Source organism: Marmota monax, unplaced genomic scaffold (genome assembly GCF_021218885.2).
Source record: "Marmota monax isolate L192 unplaced genomic scaffold, Marmota_monax_Labrador192_F-V1.1 WCK01_AAM20220418_F8-fsc00191, whole genome shotgun sequence".
NCBI lineage: Eukaryota > Metazoa > Chordata > Mammalia > Rodentia > Sciuridae > Marmota > Marmota monax.
In genome coordinates, this window is record NW_026693537.1 from 527,854 (window position 1) to 547,610 (window position 19,757).

General features: G+C 39.2%; 1 protein-coding gene across 1 annotated transcript; it reads left to right on the forward strand.

Annotated features, from left to right (window-relative positions):
* The first annotated feature begins 4,143 nt into the window (after positions 1-4,143).
* On the forward strand, positions 4,144-18,186 carry Gcm1 (glial cells missing transcription factor 1). Its single transcript, XM_046458577.2, has 5 exons — positions 4,144-4,311; positions 13,532-13,784; positions 14,862-14,974; positions 15,927-16,055; positions 17,395-18,186. The coding sequence occupies exons 1-5, from the start codon at positions 4,237-4,239 to the stop codon at positions 18,133-18,135; spliced, it is 1,311 nt and encodes a 436-aa protein (XP_046314533.1). The 5' UTR covers positions 4,144-4,236; the 3' UTR covers positions 18,136-18,186.
* The last annotated feature ends 1,571 nt before the right edge of the window (positions 18,187-19,757 follow it).

The following is a 19,757-nucleotide window of genomic DNA, read 5'->3' on the forward strand; positions in this document are numbered from 1 at the left end:
CAGGCTGGATAAATGATAAGAGAATAAAGATCTACAGTGATTGAATCTGTTTGGGCTTACCCTATGAAACAAGAAGGAAGACATCTGTACTTCTTCACAAGGTTCTTCTCAATGTCCATTTCAGTTACAAGGTCCTCAACATAAAGAAGGGGAAAGTTCAGAAGCACACCATAGAATATTCATTACATTGTTGGCTGCTGAGAAGAAACAGGCTGCTTTTACCTATCCTGAGCTGAGAGCATCTAGATTTTGATTGGATTGTTGCCAGAGCTCATTAGCATAGTGTACCCTGACCTGGAATAGGGAACAGGAAAATGACCAGAACTTACTGGGACCTGAACGGGAGATGAGTTCTTGACAATATTGTCTACATCTGGATAAGAAGTCAGAAGGTAAGGAAGCCAAAACTATTGACAAGAGAGGTAAATGTAAAGGTTGTGGTAATGGCCATCCACTCCTACATGGTTTTATTTGTTCTAGTTCATTCTCTGTAGAAATGATGAATATTGAATATACTTTGGCCAAAGTGCTTTTAAAAAAAAATGAAGTCTTGACAGATTTAGTTTTTTAACCTGGAAGATGATTTGCATTTACTTGTTTAAGGGCCGAAAAGCAGTCTTTTGTTTTCTTCTTTATATTTTTATTTTATTTTATTTTTAATTTTTAATTTTTTGGTACTGGGGATTGAATCCAGAGGCACTTAACCACTGAGCTACATCCCCAGTCCTTTTTATATTTTATTTTGAGATTAGGGTCTCACGAAGTTACTTAGGGTCTTAACTAAGTTACTGAGGCTAACTTTGAACTTGTAATCCTCCTGCCTCAGCCTCCCGAGCCGCTTGGATTACAGGTGTGCAGCACCATGCCCGGCTAGTCATTTTATCTTTTCTGTTTTGTTCTTAATTTTCAGGGAAATATTAATGTTCATTCATTTAGCAAAAGTTTATATCAGAAAAAATATAAGAAGTAACATAGCTTTCCTGAAGTATGACTTTTAAAAAGAAATTTCTCTTCCCTTAATTTTGTCATGTATTTATTTTTGAGATGGGGGTCTCAATGTGTTGCCCAGGCTCGTCTTGAAGTCCTGAAAGCAAAGGGATCCTCCTGCATGCTGGGACTACAGGTGTGTGCTACTGCACCAGCTCCCTTCCCTTAGTTTAAAAACTCCCTTCCCTTAATTTAAAAGCAACAATTATATTTATTTTGGAACAGGTGAACATTGGGAATTCATGTATGATAGTAAATTATGAACATATTCAAAGAGAATGAAGCATGGGTTTTGTTTGTTTGTTTGTGGTGCTACAGAATGAACCTAGGTCTTTGTGCTTGCTATGCTACCACTAAGCTATAAGCCCAGCTGTTTTTTGAATTTGAAAATATAAATTTTATTTTCCAAAGTTTAAAAAAAAATCCATTTATTTTTATTATTCCATGCTGGGAAATGAACCTAAGACCTCATGCATGTACTCTACCACTGAGCTATATATTCCTACTCTAAAAATAAATCTATTCTAATTGCTTATAACAAAACTTGGGCTATCAAAGTTACTATTGCCAACGCCCTAAGCAACTTAGGGAGACCCTGTCTCCAAATAAAAAATATAAAGAGCTTGGGATGTGGCTCAGTGATGAAGTATCCCTGGGTTCAATCTCTGGTACAAAAAAAAAAAAGTTACTATTGCTACTATTCAAAAGAGGTAAGTACATAAAACCGATGCTTGATACTTGTTATTTAAGTCCTTAGAAATAAAATCTTTTTTTTCAGCAGCAACTTAATGTTTATTTCTTAAATGTAGAATTTTACTTAAAACTTGTGGGCATTGGTCTAGGGTATAGCTCTGTAGTAGAGGGTTTGCATTACACACATAAGACCCTGGGTTCCATACCCAGCACTGCGGAAAAAAAATCACAACAGCAACAACAACCCTTCTCCACATTTAGTCTTGTATGTTAATGTTTGAACTGGGGAGTAGGGACCTCGAGTGCTTTGAGTCTGTGGCCACTGGGATGTTCCTAAGCGTGGGAAGAGGGGTAGAGGGGGAACTCACTTTAGTTTGTTATTTAATGGCTAACATTTCATTTATATGTTCAGATTAACATTCCTTATATACATACCTTTTCCTCAGTGGAGTTTGGTGATGGGTGAGTATAAGGAATAAATAAAGATAAATTAAAAAAACAAAGTCTGCAGGAATTGCTAAACTTCATTCTACTATTATAACTTGTATTTTGAGTTTGCTGTTAAGTGGCTCTATATAGCATTGTTATGTCCCTGGATTTTATAAGAGTGCCAACAAATGAGAGTGTTTCATAGATGAACATGTTTCACTTTGGATTTTGTATCCTACTAGCGAGAACATTTTATCTGCAAAACGATTAGCTTTTTTTTTTTTATCAGTAGAGAACATTTCAAAATTTCTTTTCCTTTCTTCCCTCCTTCTTCCCATCCTCACTCCTAAATCTTTTTAAACCAAGAAGTTAGACAGCATCTTTTTAAGAAGGTGGGGAGAGAGCTATTGTTGAAGATAGTAAAAAAATCTTTTTAATTGCTTTTTTTTTTCAGCATTGGAGATTGAACCCAGGGTGCTTTACTACTTTCCCAGCCCTTTTAATTTTTTATTTTGAGATGGGGTCTTGCTAAATTACCAAGGCTGGCCCCCTGAGTGGCTGAGATTATAGGTGTGCCCACCAGGCCTAGCTACAGTCAGAAAATCTTCAAGTGTGCTTTAAACATCTCTCTTCAATACTGGGAATTGAACCCAGGGACGCTCTGCCACTGAGCTATATCACGGCCTTTAAAAAGAATTTTAATTTAGAATCAGTGTGATTGCATATGCCTATCATCTCAGCAACTAGGAAGGTTAATGCAGGAAGATGACAAGTTTGAGAGCAGCCTGGGAAACTTCCTAAGACCTGTCTCAAAATAAGACCTGTCTCAAAAGGGCTGGGGGACTGGGTGTAGGTCAGTGGTAGAACACACTTGGATTTAATCCCTAGTACCACACAAAATTTCTTTAAATCTAGAATTGAATTATTATTTACTTTGCTGTATTGGAGATTGAGCCCAGGGGCACTCTGAACTATATCCCCAGCCCTTCTCATTTTGAGGCTGGGCTTGAACTTTCAATCCTCCTGCCTTAGCTCCTGAGTAGGAGAAACACTATGTTATTTTTTGTTATTGTTTGGTACCAGGGATTGAACCTAGGGGCACTTAACTATTGAGCCACATCCTCAGCCCATTTTTTATATTTTATTTTGAGACAGGGTCTTACTGAGTTGCTTGGGGCCTCGCTAACTGAGTTGTTGAGGCTGCCTTTGAACTTGCAATCCTCCTGCCTTAGCCTCCTGAGCCACTGGGATTACAGGCATGCACCACAATGCCCCCAGAAACACTATTTTAAAACAGCACTTCTTGAACAGCCGCCTTTAGCCCCTATCTCATGAAAATTGGTCTGGAGATATTTTGGGGTATCACAACTGAAAAGGGAGGTGCCCTTAGTATCTAATGGGTAGAGATTAGGAATAATGCTAAACATTCTAAAATGTGCAAGATAGCCCCCACAACAAAGAATTACCTAATCCAAAATGTCCATAGTGCTAAGGTTAAGAAACCATGTTTCAGAGAATATTTGATGATGGTATTTGAACATCCACAGACATATTTGGGAGACCAAAATTAATCTCTATGGCTTCCAGATAAATCCAATGTGATGTTCCCCTTGTGTAACTTCATGGTAACTAATTTGTGAAATTGTTTCTGTGGAAAAAAGTCCAAAGCAGTTATCCTTCCCTGCCCTAACATTTATGAAGAAAAGGGTCCTAATCATTTGCTACACACAACAGTAGTTCTTACTAAGAACTAACTCTATAACCTAGCAATGAGAAAGAAAGCCCAGACCCAAGAGTCAAAATAATGATCTCTGTACTTCTAGTTCCCAATGGACAAGGTTTATTTTAACAAGTTCACTAGTAGCTTCTATATTTTTTTTATTAATATGTTGGTGCTTGAAAAAATGTTGGTGAATCAGATATTTCTGGCAGATGAAACTGGTTTTTATCTCTTGAATGGTTGATATTACTTACTATCATTTATTTTTTAGCCTCTGAAAACAATCTTCTGTTTATGTTACTTGAATAGGCTGATCCACCTATATCAAGAACCTTTGAGAGCAAATTCTCAAATTCAAATTGAAGGAAATTGAATAGAGGAAAACGTGTGGGTGACCTGACTTTATCATGGAACCTGAAGACTTTGATTCTGAAGACAAAGAGGTATTAAACTGGGACATTAATGACATGAAACTGCCACAGGTATGTACTTGCTGTAGGACTATCTTCTGCATTTGGCTATGAATCCTTGACTATTATTAACCTGCTAGGACCTAGAAGGAAATTGGTGAGGGTCCCATCTGTGTGAACTCCCTTAGACCTTCAGTAGACATCTGATGGAGGATTTTGTTGTTGTTTATTTTTCAATACGGGGGATGGAACCCAGGACCTCATGCTTGCTAAACAAGTGCTCTACCACTGAGTCACATCCCAACCCTTTTTACATTTTATTTTGAGACAGGGTTTTACTAAGTTGTCCACGCTGCCCTTGAACTTGCCATCCTCCTGTCTCAGCCTCCTGAGTAACCAGGATTTACACATGTGCACCACTACACCCAGCTCAACTGAGAAATTTTAAGAGGAGACATGATTTGAGCAGCTCTTTACCTATCAGATCCTCCCAATACTAGACTGAGACAAAGAGTGTGCTAATTCCTTTCTCTTCCTAAGCTGCCCTGCTCAGGTTGTACTCACCCTGGCCAGTTGGTATGATCAAATGCATGACAATTTATTTGTGCTTCATTGTACACAAGATCCCATACCATTTTATCTTATAATAATGGCCTGTAGCTGCAATATCTGACTGATGGTGTTTTTGTGGAATATGACATGCTCTTGTATGACTTCTGTAAATACCACACAGCCAAACTGGATTGCTTTTTAGATACAGAATGCCTTTTATTTTATATTTTCTTTGACCTCCTATTTGGTAATTGACTTTCTAAGTCTTAATTTGATTGAAAGCACTGGTTGTTTAAAACTGATTTTTCCATGTATATCATTCCTGGCTTCCTTGTCCTATCTTTTGGGTGTTTTAATAATGTTTTCCCTGAGGTTGTTTGAAAAGGAGACTAGGAAGACTAGGGGTGGAGACTAACTAGTACCAAGAAATGAAAAGGTCCATCTAGTCTGCCTGATTCTGGGAGCAAGGAATTTGAATTACCCCAAGCAAAGGAGAGGAGACAGAGATTCCAGAGTCTTGATTTATAACCAATTGGTATTTTTACTTTAATGAAGCTGTCCTTTCGTTTCTCCTTAAAGTCCTCTCGTATTCTCTCTTGGTAGGTCTTAGGAGGGCTGAAGAATGGAAAATGTACCTATTTTCTACTCACCTGAAGGTGGCTAAATGAACCACAGCTAAAACATACCCATGTCTATTTTCAGGAACTTATGTTTATAACTGCTCTTAATTTGTATTACAATTCTTATAGCTGTTTTAGAGATGCTCTAAGGTAAATTTTAATTACTCCTAGCTCCGGGACCCTTATTTTGCCTGTTTCAAATTTTATGATGGCAACTCATAAATAGGAGTTGGAGATACACAAACATCAAGAACTGAAGTTAGCAGATGCATGGAAGATGTTGCAATGTCACATTCTAGAGCAGGGTTGCAGTAGAATCAGAGATCTCCTTGAAGTGGTAGGCAATACTGTGTGTTAACACACACTTTTCTTTTCTTTCTTTCTTTCTTTCTTCTTCTTTTTTTTTTTCTGGGACAGAGGATCCATATCACTCATCAGATCCATAAACAAAAAAGGGAAAGAACTACTACCCTGAAGGGAAACTTGGGCTCATAGAAGCTCATGTTCCAACATGAATTTCCAGAAACAAGGCATTCTTAGTTACCTGAGAGAGTAAACTGAGAAATCTAGTGTGAAAATATAGATTCAGTTTTGGAAACATATCATTTAAAGTTTATAGAAAATGTACCAAGATTATTTAGGGAAATAGTTAAGTGCCTTCAACTTGTTAAATATACCATGGAAATGATTAAAAAGTGCAAATATTTCTTAATTTCTGAGCAGAGACCACATCATTCAGCCACCTCTGAAATTATATCAAGAATCAGTTGCGGGATTGAGGTTGTGACTCAGTGGTAGAGTGCTTGCCTGGCATGTGTGAGGCACTGGTTTTGATTCTCAGCACCGCATAAAAATAAAATAAAGGTAAAGATATTTTTTATTTTTAAGAACCAGTTGAGGTAGAAAATAAAAAATCTGGGAAAGATTTTCAAACAAAAGGTTTTATTTTTTAGAACATATCTGGAAGCACTGTAGTGCATTATGGAAAACTTAGGACTTAGAGATAGCCCTGGACTTGAGTTCCAGCTAATAATTCTAGAATTCATTGGTGAGTAGCTGCATTGCCTAATGTCTGTGTGACTCTGAACAAAATCATTTTTCTTACGTCTTTGATACCTCCTTACATATCTTGCCTCAATCTCTAAGCTATTTGGAGCAGTGTTTCCCAATTTGTAGAGTACAAATTATAAGGAATTTTAAAAGGTCTTGCTGAGAAAGTAAAGGGGCAATGTTAAGTTCAAAGAAGCTAAACAAATTTCTTTACTGCAGATCTGTATTCTATTATTCCATCCTGTGTGTAATGGCTCTCCTGAGAGAAGGTCATATTAAGAGGTGTTGCCCTAACATATTTTCACCATGGGCCTCTTGTTTTGCATGAAGACCCACAGATTATTAGTGTTCCAGCTTGCACAAAAAACTGTGGTTCAAAGAGTCAAATGCAATGTCTTTTTATTATAAATTTCCTCAATTACATTTTCTCTCCCACCTATAAAAATAATTCATGGTTTATTTTTCATAATTTTATATTCTTGCTGGAACAATTTACTTCGGCAACATATGGTACCAATTCTTTATCTGTTCTCAGCTTCTCACATGCTTCCAGTTTCAATCAGTAAATGCTAACTTGGTTATTTTGGATAATCGGTTACCCATTGGCTAATCTTCCAGGCCTAGAATCTCTGCATCCTTTTATATCCCTCAGATATATCAAGATGTGTGGATTAATTTTTGACAACAGTGAGAGTGATGTCCCCTGGATCAGGCAGAGAGATGCTGAGGCCATTCGGCTATGATGACTTCCATGGAAGGGCTCATGGTCTCTGGTCTAGTGGAACAAATACAGTGTCTACATAAAGAATTAACACCAAGTAGAAAAATGCTAGAGGAACTTGAAAGAGGGATACGTATTCAGCCTGACTCTGGCATGGGAACAAGACAGAGTCTCTAGCAAATGGCTTTGACCATCAAGGGAAAGCATAGGGCACCGAAATCTGAAGGTTCTTAGATGTCTCCACCTGAGGGAGCCATGCAAAGGAATTCAGCAAGAATATTTGGGGTGTTACTGGCTGGACAGGTGGTTTGGAAGCGGGCTATCCCTAGAAGACAGGGCTATATTACAGGTAGTGAGAAGCCATTAGGTGGTTGCACAGGAAACCATCATGTTCAGATCCTGGGTATAGAAAGGCCCCCTCCCTCCAACTCCACTTGCCCTCAGTAACTCTTTCTGGACATCTGGGCATTGAACCCAGGGCCTCGTCAGTCAGGGTGAGCCAAATACACTGGCTCCCTGTATTTGTTCCCTGCATGTTCCCTCCTCCTTCCGCTGTATTATGTCTTTACTAATCTTCATGTCACTGTTTCTATTTGAATTTCATTTCTGCTTAATACAACCATTAGGAAGCCAGCCCAGAAGTGTAGGTACCTGAAGTATAGGCATCATCGATAAAAGTCTCTTTTTTCTAAGCCAACGTAATCCATCAATTTTGTTTTCCCTTTCATTTCCCTTACATTACATATACTGGAAAGTTCAATTCCAATTGCTTTAGTGAGTGCTTGGTTCATACAGTAAATGTTGGGCGTTGGTTTATTTTTACCTTCATTAAAAATGTAGATTATGTGGTCCCAAAGAGTGTCACGCTCTGATTAAAACTGATTATAACATTTATGGAAGAGCCTTGTAGGAAATTTATTTTTTTGTTTGAAAATTAGGAAGAAATTCAGTTTCTTTTTCTACTTTAAAGTACCCATTTCACAGAGGGAGGTTAAGTATTCATTCTGTTTCTAACACCAGCCAGTTCTTCCAAGCAGAAATCTGTTGTTTCAATAACACCACAGCAGAAAACACACTGATTCATTTTGCTCCTAAGCTCTGACTAGTTTTCAGATCAAATCCATGGCCAAAGCCACACTAAGCCATTAACTCACACGATTCCAGGGGTTTCTTGATTGTTTTTATTTTATAATCCTAGGGATTAAAACCATAGCCTAGTGCATACTAAGCATGTACTCTACCAATCAACTACAACTCTAGCCCAACTCCACGTTTTAAGTACTTTGTTTTTGGTAAAGAAAACATTCCCATCTGGGCATGGTGGTGCATGCCTATAATCTCAGCAACAAGTTCAAAGCCAGCCTCAGCAATTTAGTGAGGCAACTTGGAGAGATCCTGTCTCCAAATAAAAAATAAAAAGGGCTGGAGATGGGCTCAGTGGTTAAGTGCCCCCTGGGTTCAATCCCTGCTACCAAAAAAAGAAAGAAAACATTGCCTAGAATAGACTAGTAGAAAAAAAAAAGGTATGAAAGGACTGTCGCTCCAATTTGTTTGTTCCTAGATTATGATTGTACCTAGCAAAATTTCCTTTAACTCTGCAGAGGATGATCCCAAAATTGTGAGCAAAAGCAACTTGTAAATTTTTCTGCTAATTCATAAGACTCAATGTAATCAGAACAAAGCAACTGTAGGAATCAGATGTGTCTTGATGCTAAGGAGATAACAGAGAAATCAGATTCTGGATTTCTTGTCAATTATAATTTGACTACATGATCAGGTCACATTGTTGGTCTGATGGAGACACCCATGACTTGACCCTCTACCTAGCATTCTCTTGGACCTCAAGGTCATGTGAACGTTCTTGGCACAGCTTCACCTATATGGACTCCCATGATTATTTGGGTTCCTACTATTAGCGCAGGAATTCTGCCACTTTGGGCTGCTGCTGTGATGGGGATAGGAATGTACTTGCCACTGTGGAAGTACAGACGCTCCTCCAGGTGTCCTCCAGTAGGGCCCTTGCTTAGGAGGTGAAGAGGGAAAGGAAGGGCAGAAGAGAAGAGGGAAGTAGGTAACAAAAAATTTTGAAGCTGGAGTAACTTGGTCTCACTTAGTTTTTTCAGAGCAAATAAGGAATTTTATCCTGAGTGTGGTTCCTGAACTCATGTAGGAAATAGCAAGTTTAATGTAAGGAATCATTCTAAGATGATCAAAGGCATTTTGTTGGAATGAATTTCTCTCCTTGATGATACTTGGAATTTTATTTCCAGTTGGCCCAGAAGATAGAAGTTCCCGGAAAGTTTTATGTAGATCAAATGCTGCTTGATTTTTTTTTTTTTTTTCCTCTAAGTCACATCTAATTTTTTCCCTATATTTGATTTGCTTAAAGGCGTTTCTGTTTGCTGTGCCTTCTGTATTCTGGAAATATTTATTATAAGGATTTAATAATCTATTCATATAATTAAGGAAAACCCAGCAAATCATTGCTTTATATGAGTGCTCTATAAATACCAGTTGTTGTTGTTTTGTTTTGTTTTTTTCAGTCCTGGGGATGGAACCCAGGGCTTCTCACATGCAAGGCAAGTACTCTAACACTAAGCCCTATCCCCAGACCCCCTTTTCATTTTTATTTTGATACAGGGTATTTCCAAATTGCTGAGGCTGGCCTTAAATTCAATCTTCTTGCTTTAGCCTCCTGAGTAGCTGGGATTACAGGTAGACATCACCATACCCATCTCAATTTTGATAAAATGACCTAATGTAAATCATTTTGATATTTCAAAATTTGAGTCTAAATGTATTACTCTTACATAGTAGTAATAGCTAATTCTTAGCTGGGTGTGGTGACATCTCCCTGTAATCCCAACTACTTAGAAGCCTGAGGCAGAAGAATCACAAGTTTGAGGCTAGTCTAGGCAACTTAGCGAGATCCTGCCTCAAAATAAAAAATACATAGAACTGGGTTTGTAGCTCAGTGATAACGTGCCCCCATACCACAAAGAGAAAATAATCTCTAATTCTTACAGCACCCTACCAAAATTTCAAGCAGTTAAGTTAAATTAGAATTAAGGGAGTATAAACTGTGCTCTGATTACATAGCACTCGGAAAGCTTTGAGTGAGTTAGAAGATTAAATCTCCTAGTAAAACATTATACAAAGAATTTATGGAAATATCAATTAATTTCCAATGATGTTATCCATGAGATTATAAAATATAAATTAGTTAGATTTGCATTGCGGAAACCTTAGGAATATTCCCTTTCAATTATAAACTACTTAACTAAGAGGAAAAACAAAGAGTTACTCATGAAAAGTTAGAAATTAAGATAAACAAAGGATCTAAAAAGAAGCAAATATTTTATGGGGATTTGCTAAACAAGATTAAGAAATGATTATTCTTTCATTTTAAATTTTACCTCTCCGAAGCTTTCAAATATTCTTTTCTCATATTCAGGCCTGCAGACATAGCTCAGTGGTAAGGCTTTTAAAAGCCTAGCACATGTGAGGCCTTGAGTTCAATCTCCAGGATTGCAAGAAAGTCTTAGCCTGAGAAAATCAGAGTCTGAGAAATCACTGTCATCCATTTGACTCTTAGGTTGTTTTGCATTATTGGAATCTGAATTTTCTCATAATTTCAAAGTAAAAGATGTCAAAAAACCCACTAAATGTCAGATTAAAAGACTGGGTGCAGTGGAGCTTGTAATCCCAGCTACACAGGAGACTGAAACAGGAGGATTGTGAATTTGAGGGTTAGGCAACTTAGTGAGACCCTGTTTCAAAATAAAATTAAAAAGGTTTAGGGATGTGGCTTAATGATAGAGCGCACCTGGATCCAATCCCCAGTACTGCCAGACTGGGCATAAATAAATAGCCAAGAGAATCATTTGATCACATTTATTCTTAGTGATTTTCTCAATCCATATACTATCAAGTATATGGATTATTATTCATGAATCTGAACTACAGTATTATTCATGAATCCTGAAAACCAGGGTGCCAATGGACGCCCTGCAGAAATAAATAGATTAAATGATGTGGAGATTACTTCTTCCTCCACAGGAAGGGTGTCTTTGCTTTAGTCAGAATATCTAAGAAGCTAATAGATTTATTCCTCGTATCCTGGGTCATAGGAGTTATGACCTAGATCAGCCTGAAGAGGACACTTGTCTTTAAAAATCTCAACTTTTCTCTAAGTCCCTCTTTTTCCCTGTCTCTGTTACTCTGCTAACTCTGTGTTATAGTGCAGTAATCCAAAGAATTTCAATCTACCAGATTTTCATAGTCCAAATAATTAGAGATAAGTACATATTTCAGTGTTTTAATTTGCACTTTTTATCATTTCAAATAATAAAATAATCTGTTACACTTTCTATGGCATTTCTATGGTACAAAATGAGAGCATTATGTAGGTTTTTAGTTAGAACAAAGAGAAGGTAGGTGGAGAAAGCAAGAGGTTGGGGGCTGGCTGGGCAGCTTTTCACCCCAGGCATTAAATTTTATGAAGCTCAGAATTGCCAGGGGACTGGGGAAGAAAGGGAAAGTCCTGGAAAGGACAGAGAGACAAGTCTGGCTGCACCTTCCTCTGGGATGCCTAATGGACCAGCGGGACTTCTCCAGATGCCACTCTGTGTGCTTTACACCCTTCCTCCCTTCTCCTCTGGGGCTGCTTCCTGTTCTTTGGCATATTCTAAACTTGAAGTGTAACTCAGTAAATGCCTATCCATCCTGATGTTGATGTTTGTGTTTTTCTTTCTAAAAATTTTTTGGCTTTATTTTCTCATATTCTAGATTGTGCTTTCCTGTTGGAGAGGTACCCTGATCTCTTCCTCTGAGCCTTCTAGAATTTTCTATTTTGACCTTCCAGAATCTTCTAGAGGAAAAGTGTTCTTGCTAGTTATTTGACAGTTGTGTAAGTCTGACTACTCATTTCATTCTAAAAACTATGCAGGATCTGTCAAATGCAGCATCTGTTACCATTGTTGGGCCTGGGATGTGAACTGTTCTGTCAGTGGCTAACATCTACATAGGGCCCACAGCATGGCAGGCGTCATGCTAAATATTTTACATATGTTATATTTAACCCTCAGAACAACTCTTGAGATTGGCAGGTCTCATTATCCCTGTTATACAGGTGAAGAAAAACAGAAGCACAGAAAGCAAAATAACTAAGGATCTGTATCCCTGAACTTTTATTGTTGTTATTTTGCAGAACTGAGCTTTGAACTCAGGGATGCTACATCCCCAACCCTTTTTAATTTTGTGACAGGGTCTCAATACATTGCTGAGGCTGGCCTTGAACTTGCAACCCTCTTGAGTTGCTGGGATTATAGGTGTGTGCCTGTGTGCCAATATGCCAGCCTTATTATTATTTTATGGTACAAATTTGCCAACTTAACTTTTTTAAAAAAAAAAACAGGAATTGAACCCTGGGGCATTTAACCACTGAGCCACATTTTTATTTTGAGGCAGGGTTTCATTAAGTTGCTGAGGCTGGCCTCAAACCTGGGATTCCTCCTGCCTCAGCCTCCAGAGTCTCTGAGATGACTGGCATGTGCCACTGCACCCAGCCATTTTAACCATTTTTAATTATATGGTATAGTCAATGGTCACCTCATGCACTTTGTTATGTAACCCCTCTCTAGAACATTTTCATCTTGTAAAACTAAAATTCTGTATCCATTGGATAATAGCTACCTCATCTCTGACCTTTCACAGAAGAGTTTAATCAGATGTTCATACACAGGGAATAGCATCTGTCCTGGGCCAGAACACAGCTCCTTCCTGAGTCCTCTGCCATTTGAGGCATACGTATACAGTGATAGAGAAAAAGGGAAAGACTCTCCATGGGGAATAAAGTGACTCTTGGGACCTTTGTGAATCAGGGCCCTCCAGTCTCCCCACTGCTTATCTCTAGTGACTTTGCATAAGCCTGTGGGATTCCCAACAAGGTAACCGCAGTGCGGTATGAGACATTATCTTACTGTCCAGTTACAAAGTTTTCCATAGTTATTGTGAAAGAGGACAGTGATTACTTCACTCTCAAAAATTCTTCCTTAGAAATGGTCATTACTTTTATCACCAAGGACTACAGAAACATCAATCAGATAGAACTCAAAGGGCCTAAATTCCAGCTTATTTTGGTTCAGTGACTGGACAGACACAGCAGTCTCTCTGCAGCTGTTGTGCTGTACAGATATCATCTCCAGGATTCAGTCTAGGCCAGACTTGCCAACGGTCTCATGCTCAGTTCTGGATGGCCGAAACGTCCTTCATGTCTATTGACTCTTCCATGATGAACAGTTGCGTTTTAGGGCTCGAACTCTAATAGCGACCTTTGTGTTTCTATCAGAATGTGAAAAAGACCGACTGGTTCCAGGAGTGGCCAGATTCCTATGTGAAGCACATATACAGCTCAGAAGACAGGAATGCACAGCGGCACCTGAGCAGCTGGGCCATGCGCAACACTAACAACCACAACTCTCGCATCCTCAAGAAGTCCTGTCTGGGTGTGGTGGTGTGCGGCCACAACTGCTCTACCAAGGAGGGGCGCAAGGTCTACCTGAGACCTGCAATCTGTGACAAAGCCCGGCAGAAGCAGCAGAGTGAGTGGGACTTAGTAGTACTGGCAAGGAAACTGGTGTCCATCCTGATGCCCCTGTCCAGATGGGCCAGTATCTCCCAACACATCCCAAAGGCTGTGTTACATCCCAACAAACCCTTCACACTAGAGTGCAGTGGGGAGCAAGGCTGAGTATATTCAGGGGAACCAACCCACTCCCTTGTTCCCCAACCTCACAGATCTACACATCCAGAGCTCCCACCAAGAAACTGCTCCCTTGGGTTAGGCACCTGATGCAAGCCCCTTGTTAAAAAGAAGATAGATCACATCTTCTATCATGAACTCATCAGTGACCCATGTAAATTTTAGTAGAATTAGAAAGTAAAAGTTTAGTATGAAGTAGTTTATCACACTTGCCATCTAACATCTTGGCAATGAGCCCCTGTGTGACCTTAATGAATGCATTCATCTGGAGGGGCAATCGTGGGATTAATTTAATTTAAAGTTAGATTTAGATCTGTCCACTTAGGTTCATATCATTATCACAAGCTGAAATGTTTGTTCTTTTTATTTTCTGTACTCATGGATTGTGAAATAGACACTCTTAGTGTTCCCTGTTCCAAAGACCACTGCAGACCCCAAGTTATTTCACATTCTTTCCTAGTAATTTGTTTTCAAAACTTGCTCTCTGGTCAGAACCTGTTATTAGTCATTCATACCCTAGTAAAAATTTAATGACTGTGTTCTCTCTCCCAGGGGGCTTTTCCCCTTGATCCTTAGTTCAATTGTAAAATGAAAGAAATTTTTTCTCTACTCTAAAAGAATTTTAAATATCAGTAGGGAGACCTTTTTCTACTCAAAAGAGCTCCTTGTTGACCTGCTATCTACCCATACCCCACTTAGAAGGTAGCATCTTGCTCTATCCATGTATAAGACCAATCTAGGCCATTATGGTGGCCAGGTATTCTTTGGTCTGGGGGGATAATACTCAGTAGACAGAAGTCCATAAAACCACCCAGGTGTATTTGCTACCACACAGAAGTTGAGTCTGTGCAGGGCTCATAAGTGCCCCGTGTGGCTCAGCCAGCCAGGTACCATCACTTTCTTTTGCTTTTTGTAGAGAAAAGTTGTCCCAACTGTAATGGGCCTTTGAAGCTGATTCCTTGCCGAGGCCATGGGGGCTTCCCCGTCACCAACTTCTGGAGACACGATGGACGCTTCATATTCTTCCAGGTTGGATTTGAGTTAGTTATGTGATTCTGTTTCTCTGTAATTTGACAAATGTTTGCAGAATTTCTTGGGAAAAGTAGGCTCTTCAGAAGCTAGAGACACTGGAGCGAAGACAACCCTGCACCAATGCTGGGAGTCCCTGCTCAGGGAGAGCAAATATCTGCACCCCACACTTCAGCTGGGAAGCCCTGGGGAGGAAGCTGGCTAAGAGGCCCTAGCTCCTGAGGACAGACAATAGCTAATCAGATCACACCCGGGCTAGCACAGTACTCTGCCCCGCAGCCCACAGCCTTCAATGGCCACCTCTGACTTAACTACCTCTGGAAACTTGAACAAGTTACTTTTCCCCCAAAGCCTCATTTTTTGCTGAAATGTATAAGAAATACAAATGGGGGCAGTGGTATAAACAGTGGACAAATGTACTCTGATATCAGACTGCCTGGGTTCCAATCAGTGAAGAACTAGCTAACCAGATCTCAAAAAAAAAAAAAAAAAAAAGTAGTCCTGATTTGGAACATTTGCCAGTTTCTGTGATGTGACTGTTCCCTCCGTGACTGATATTAAGCTGCCATCCATTTTTTTAAAAAATTTTTTTAGTTGTAGATGGACACAATACCTTTATTTTATTTTTATGTGGTGCCAGCGATTGAACCCAGTTCCTTGCACATGCTAGGCAAGCATTCTACCACTGAGCCACAACCCTGGCCCTTGCCATCCATTTTTAACAATCAGTTCACAAAATTCCTAAATGTTTCACTATTGGCTCTCTGTTTGGCTAGTTCCAGTGAGGGGAATCCCAGCGAGCCCCTGCCCCCAACACACTGCCCCTTACAAGGGGAGGTTACCCAGGTGGTTCAATCTCTCCTTGCCTCAGTTTCCCATTCTGTAACTGGGGGTGGAAATGATGGTGTGAACCTTAGGGTTCTTTCTTTTTTACTTCCTTGTCTCTTTCAAGTCAAAGGGAGAGCATGATCATCCAAAGCCAGAAACCAAGTTAGAAGCTGAGGCAAGAAGAGCAATGAAGAAAGTGCATGGGGCACCTGCCTCTGTCTCCCTAAAGCTGAAGGGGAACCCAGGATCCAAGGTAACCTGACATCAAGTATGCTCAAAACATACAGCAACTTGCCACCCCTGTGGTGTGGATGGGAATGGTCTGGTCTTTTACTGACAAAGAGAGCCAAAAAAACATACCCTGTCAGGCTCATTTACAAATAAGCATCTACTAAAGAAATGGAGTTGTTTTTCTCTTTCTTTCTTTTCTTTTATTTTTTTTCCTGAGACAGATCTCTCTAATTTACCCAAGCTGGTCTTGAACTAGGGATCCTCCTGCCTCTAATCTTAGATATGACTCTTAATTTCTGCCCCCACCACACTGCCCCTTACAAGGGGAGGTTACCCAGGTGGTTCAATCTCTCCTTGCCTCAGTTTCCTATTCTGTAACTGGGGGTGGAAATGATGGTGTGAACCTTAATGGTTGTTCTAGGCGAGATAGGCAGTGTAGCATGCTCTCAACCATAAAATTCTATGTAACTGTCTAGTCATCTTCCCTACTACACTTAAAAAAGAGAAACCTGAATGAGTGCTTTGGCACTCTATAATTAAAATAATCTCCATCAAATAGCTTTGTGCTTTTTTCCCCTCAAAATTTCTATATGCCTCCAGAGTAGATTGTTTCCTTAGCTTCCCTACCAACATGAAATAAAGTTTCTGAAGATAAAGGAATTGCAGGATGTGAGAAAGGGTTAGATGAACTGTGATGTGAAGTCCACAGCTTTATGACATCACAGCTGAGATTTGTGGGTTTGTCTGCCTCATCGTGATTTATATATATATATATATATTTTTTAAATTTATTTTTATATAGTACATTATACATTTTTTATATTTGTGTGTATATATGTCTATGTGTATTTATTAGCTAATACTTTGACATAAATAAGAGTATAACTTAATTCTGAACCAGGTTCTGTTCTTATGATTGACTAGTGAGTAATGTAGTTCCTCCATTTATAAAAATAAATTGACTCTCCAGCACTGAAAGAAAAGTGGAGGACAGGAGGGAAGGAGAGAGGAGAGGGGAGTGGTTTGATTTTTCTTAAATTGGCTCTTAAAAGTTTCTCAGAAAGACAGGGTATTAGGTTTATGTTTGAGTGTGAAATCTCTTAGGCCTGGCTGTGTGTCCATAGACAGAAAGGAAATCCAGCTTTTACTCGTTGGAAAGGTTTAAAATGGAAACCGAGGCAGCCTTTACTTCCCCAGTCTGCGGTGGCTGGGAGGGAGCTGCTGTGTGTCCCTGCTTGAAATATGCAAGGAACGAGGGGAATCTCATGAAGCACGTGCTTGTAGAGGAACTCGTGGGTGTCTGTTGTAGTTGTGTGGATTTGCTTAACTTATTAACATGAGCATTTCACTTTCCTTTCCAGTCTCTTCCAGGTGAAACACAAAGTCAGGGAAGTTTACCTTTAACTTGGTCATTCCAGGAAGGTGTCCAATTGCCTGGCAGTTACAGTGGACATTTAATAGCTAACACTCCCCAGCCGAATTCACTGAATGATTGCTTATCCTTCTCCAAGAGTTATGGTTCAGGGGGAACCACTGATCTGGCAGACCCGACTTCCACCTTAGACCCCACTAAGCTGTATGAAAAATGCAGATTTTCCAGTAATAGGATCTACAATAGTGGAGACCTGTTTCAGCCTTCTGCCTCTGGAGTCTACTCAGATTATGACAATCTGCAAGCATGGAATAAAAACGCTGCTTTGGGGAGAAGCCCTCTCAATGACAACTATTGTCCCAATTATCCTTTTCCTCTGACCAGCTGGCCTTGTGACTTCTTTCCTTCCCAGAATTCTTTGGAGAACTTTCCCCAGCAGATTCCCCTGGAACCACCTGCTGCCAAAACTAGCTGCCACCCATTATGGCCAAATCCAGGGGGCGAGCTTTATGAAGAGAAAGTGCCTGTGGATTTCAACAGCTACGTTCCTTCTCTCGCTTACCATCCACCACAGGAAGACCCCTTTCTGTTCACCTACACCCCCCATCCTCACCAGCAATGCTCCCTGCCAGGCAAGAGCACCAAGTGGGATTTTGAGGAAGAAATGACATATATGGGTTTGGATCATTGCAATAATGAAATGCTTCTAAACCTCTGTCCTTTAAGATGACTTAAATTTTTCAACAATCCCTTCCCTCCTGCAAAAAACAAAAAAACCAAAAAAAAAAAAAAAAAAAAAAAAAACCCAAAAAACAAAAAAAAACAAAAACAAAACAAACAAAAACTACTTTGAGAAATGGCTGGAAGAATTTCCTTAGGAAGCAGCTTTTAAAAAATAACTACAGATAAATGGGAATCACAACAAGTGGTAGGCAAAACATTTTTCATGCAAATAATCTTTTTGCCTCCTCCACCCTAATGCTTCCATCCTCAGTAAGGACTAGAAATTTACCCAGCCTGCTGTGTGAAATGCCCTCTGATCTCCCCACCCCACACTCATTGTTTGGGGCTTTTAGCACCTCTGCTACCTATTGGGTTTCATTGTCACAGACACATATCAAATGGAGCAAAGATGTGAAGAGTCCGCCTGCTTAGGATCTCCTCCATGCCTTCTTTTTCATAACAAAAAATGACAGAACCCAGAAACAGAGGGTAGAAAGAGCTGCAGAAGTATATAAAGATAGTCTAGAATTGATATATTTAATACTTTGTTTAGTAATCAAATTCATTTATAAAATATATATTTTCTAGTTGATTTCTAAGACTTGTCAAGACAAGAAGCATGAACTAACTCCATAAAGGACAGCAAAACTAAATGGACACATGAAGAGAATTCCAGTGTTCTCCTACATTACTCACGTCCTTCTCCCTCCTCCTCGCTGACTACACCTTTTAAAGGGATTCGATTCTGTCCGATTTATGTTTATTCTTTATGGCACCTAGCTCAGTGCCAAGTTCATAATATGTAAGAACTGTTTGCTTAGAAAAGTATCTTTGGGGACTGGGCATGTTGCTCAATGCTGAGGTGTATTTAGAACGCACAAGTCCTTGGGTTCAATCCTCAGTACCGAAGAATAAGAAAGAAAAGTCTGTACAATTAACATGGTCATGATTAGCTAGCCATATTTGAATGCAGTTCCTCCTCTTTGCTGAAGTGTGTTAATGCAAACAAATAAGTATTTTTAAAAATAGATGATTTTTTTATTTGTAACAAACGCACATGATATAAAATTAAAAAGTAAAAAAGAAGTCTTTTGTTCCCTGTCTTCTTGCAACACTGACCAGTTTTTCATCTGTTCTTCTAGAGATTAGAGATATTCTCTCTCTATATATGTATACATTATATACTTATATCATACCAGATTCATTTCTAATGTGACTTTTGTTATCCTAGGACACAATTTGAATATAAGGTCCTTGTAAACATATTTTTAAGGGTACATTAATACCTTACTATCACAATTAAATAGTTCCCTTTGATAGACATTTAGATTAGTTAGACCCTACTAAATTTCTTCATCTGAATGCATAAAACATTTACTCAATTTAGTAGTTATAAAGCCACTGCTTGTGTTAGTAATGTCCAAGCCAAGAAATAAGAACTTGCCCTTCAAAAGATCCTCTGATTGCAGTCCCCAGTCCCATACTAAACCCTTTCTGTATTTTAAAGTAATCACTAGGCTGGCTCTTTATATTTTTACTACCTTTGTATGTATTCCTAAACCAAGGTTTACTTTTGCCTTTTGGGGGGGAACCTAGCAAATAGAATCATACACTATAATTAAAAGAATG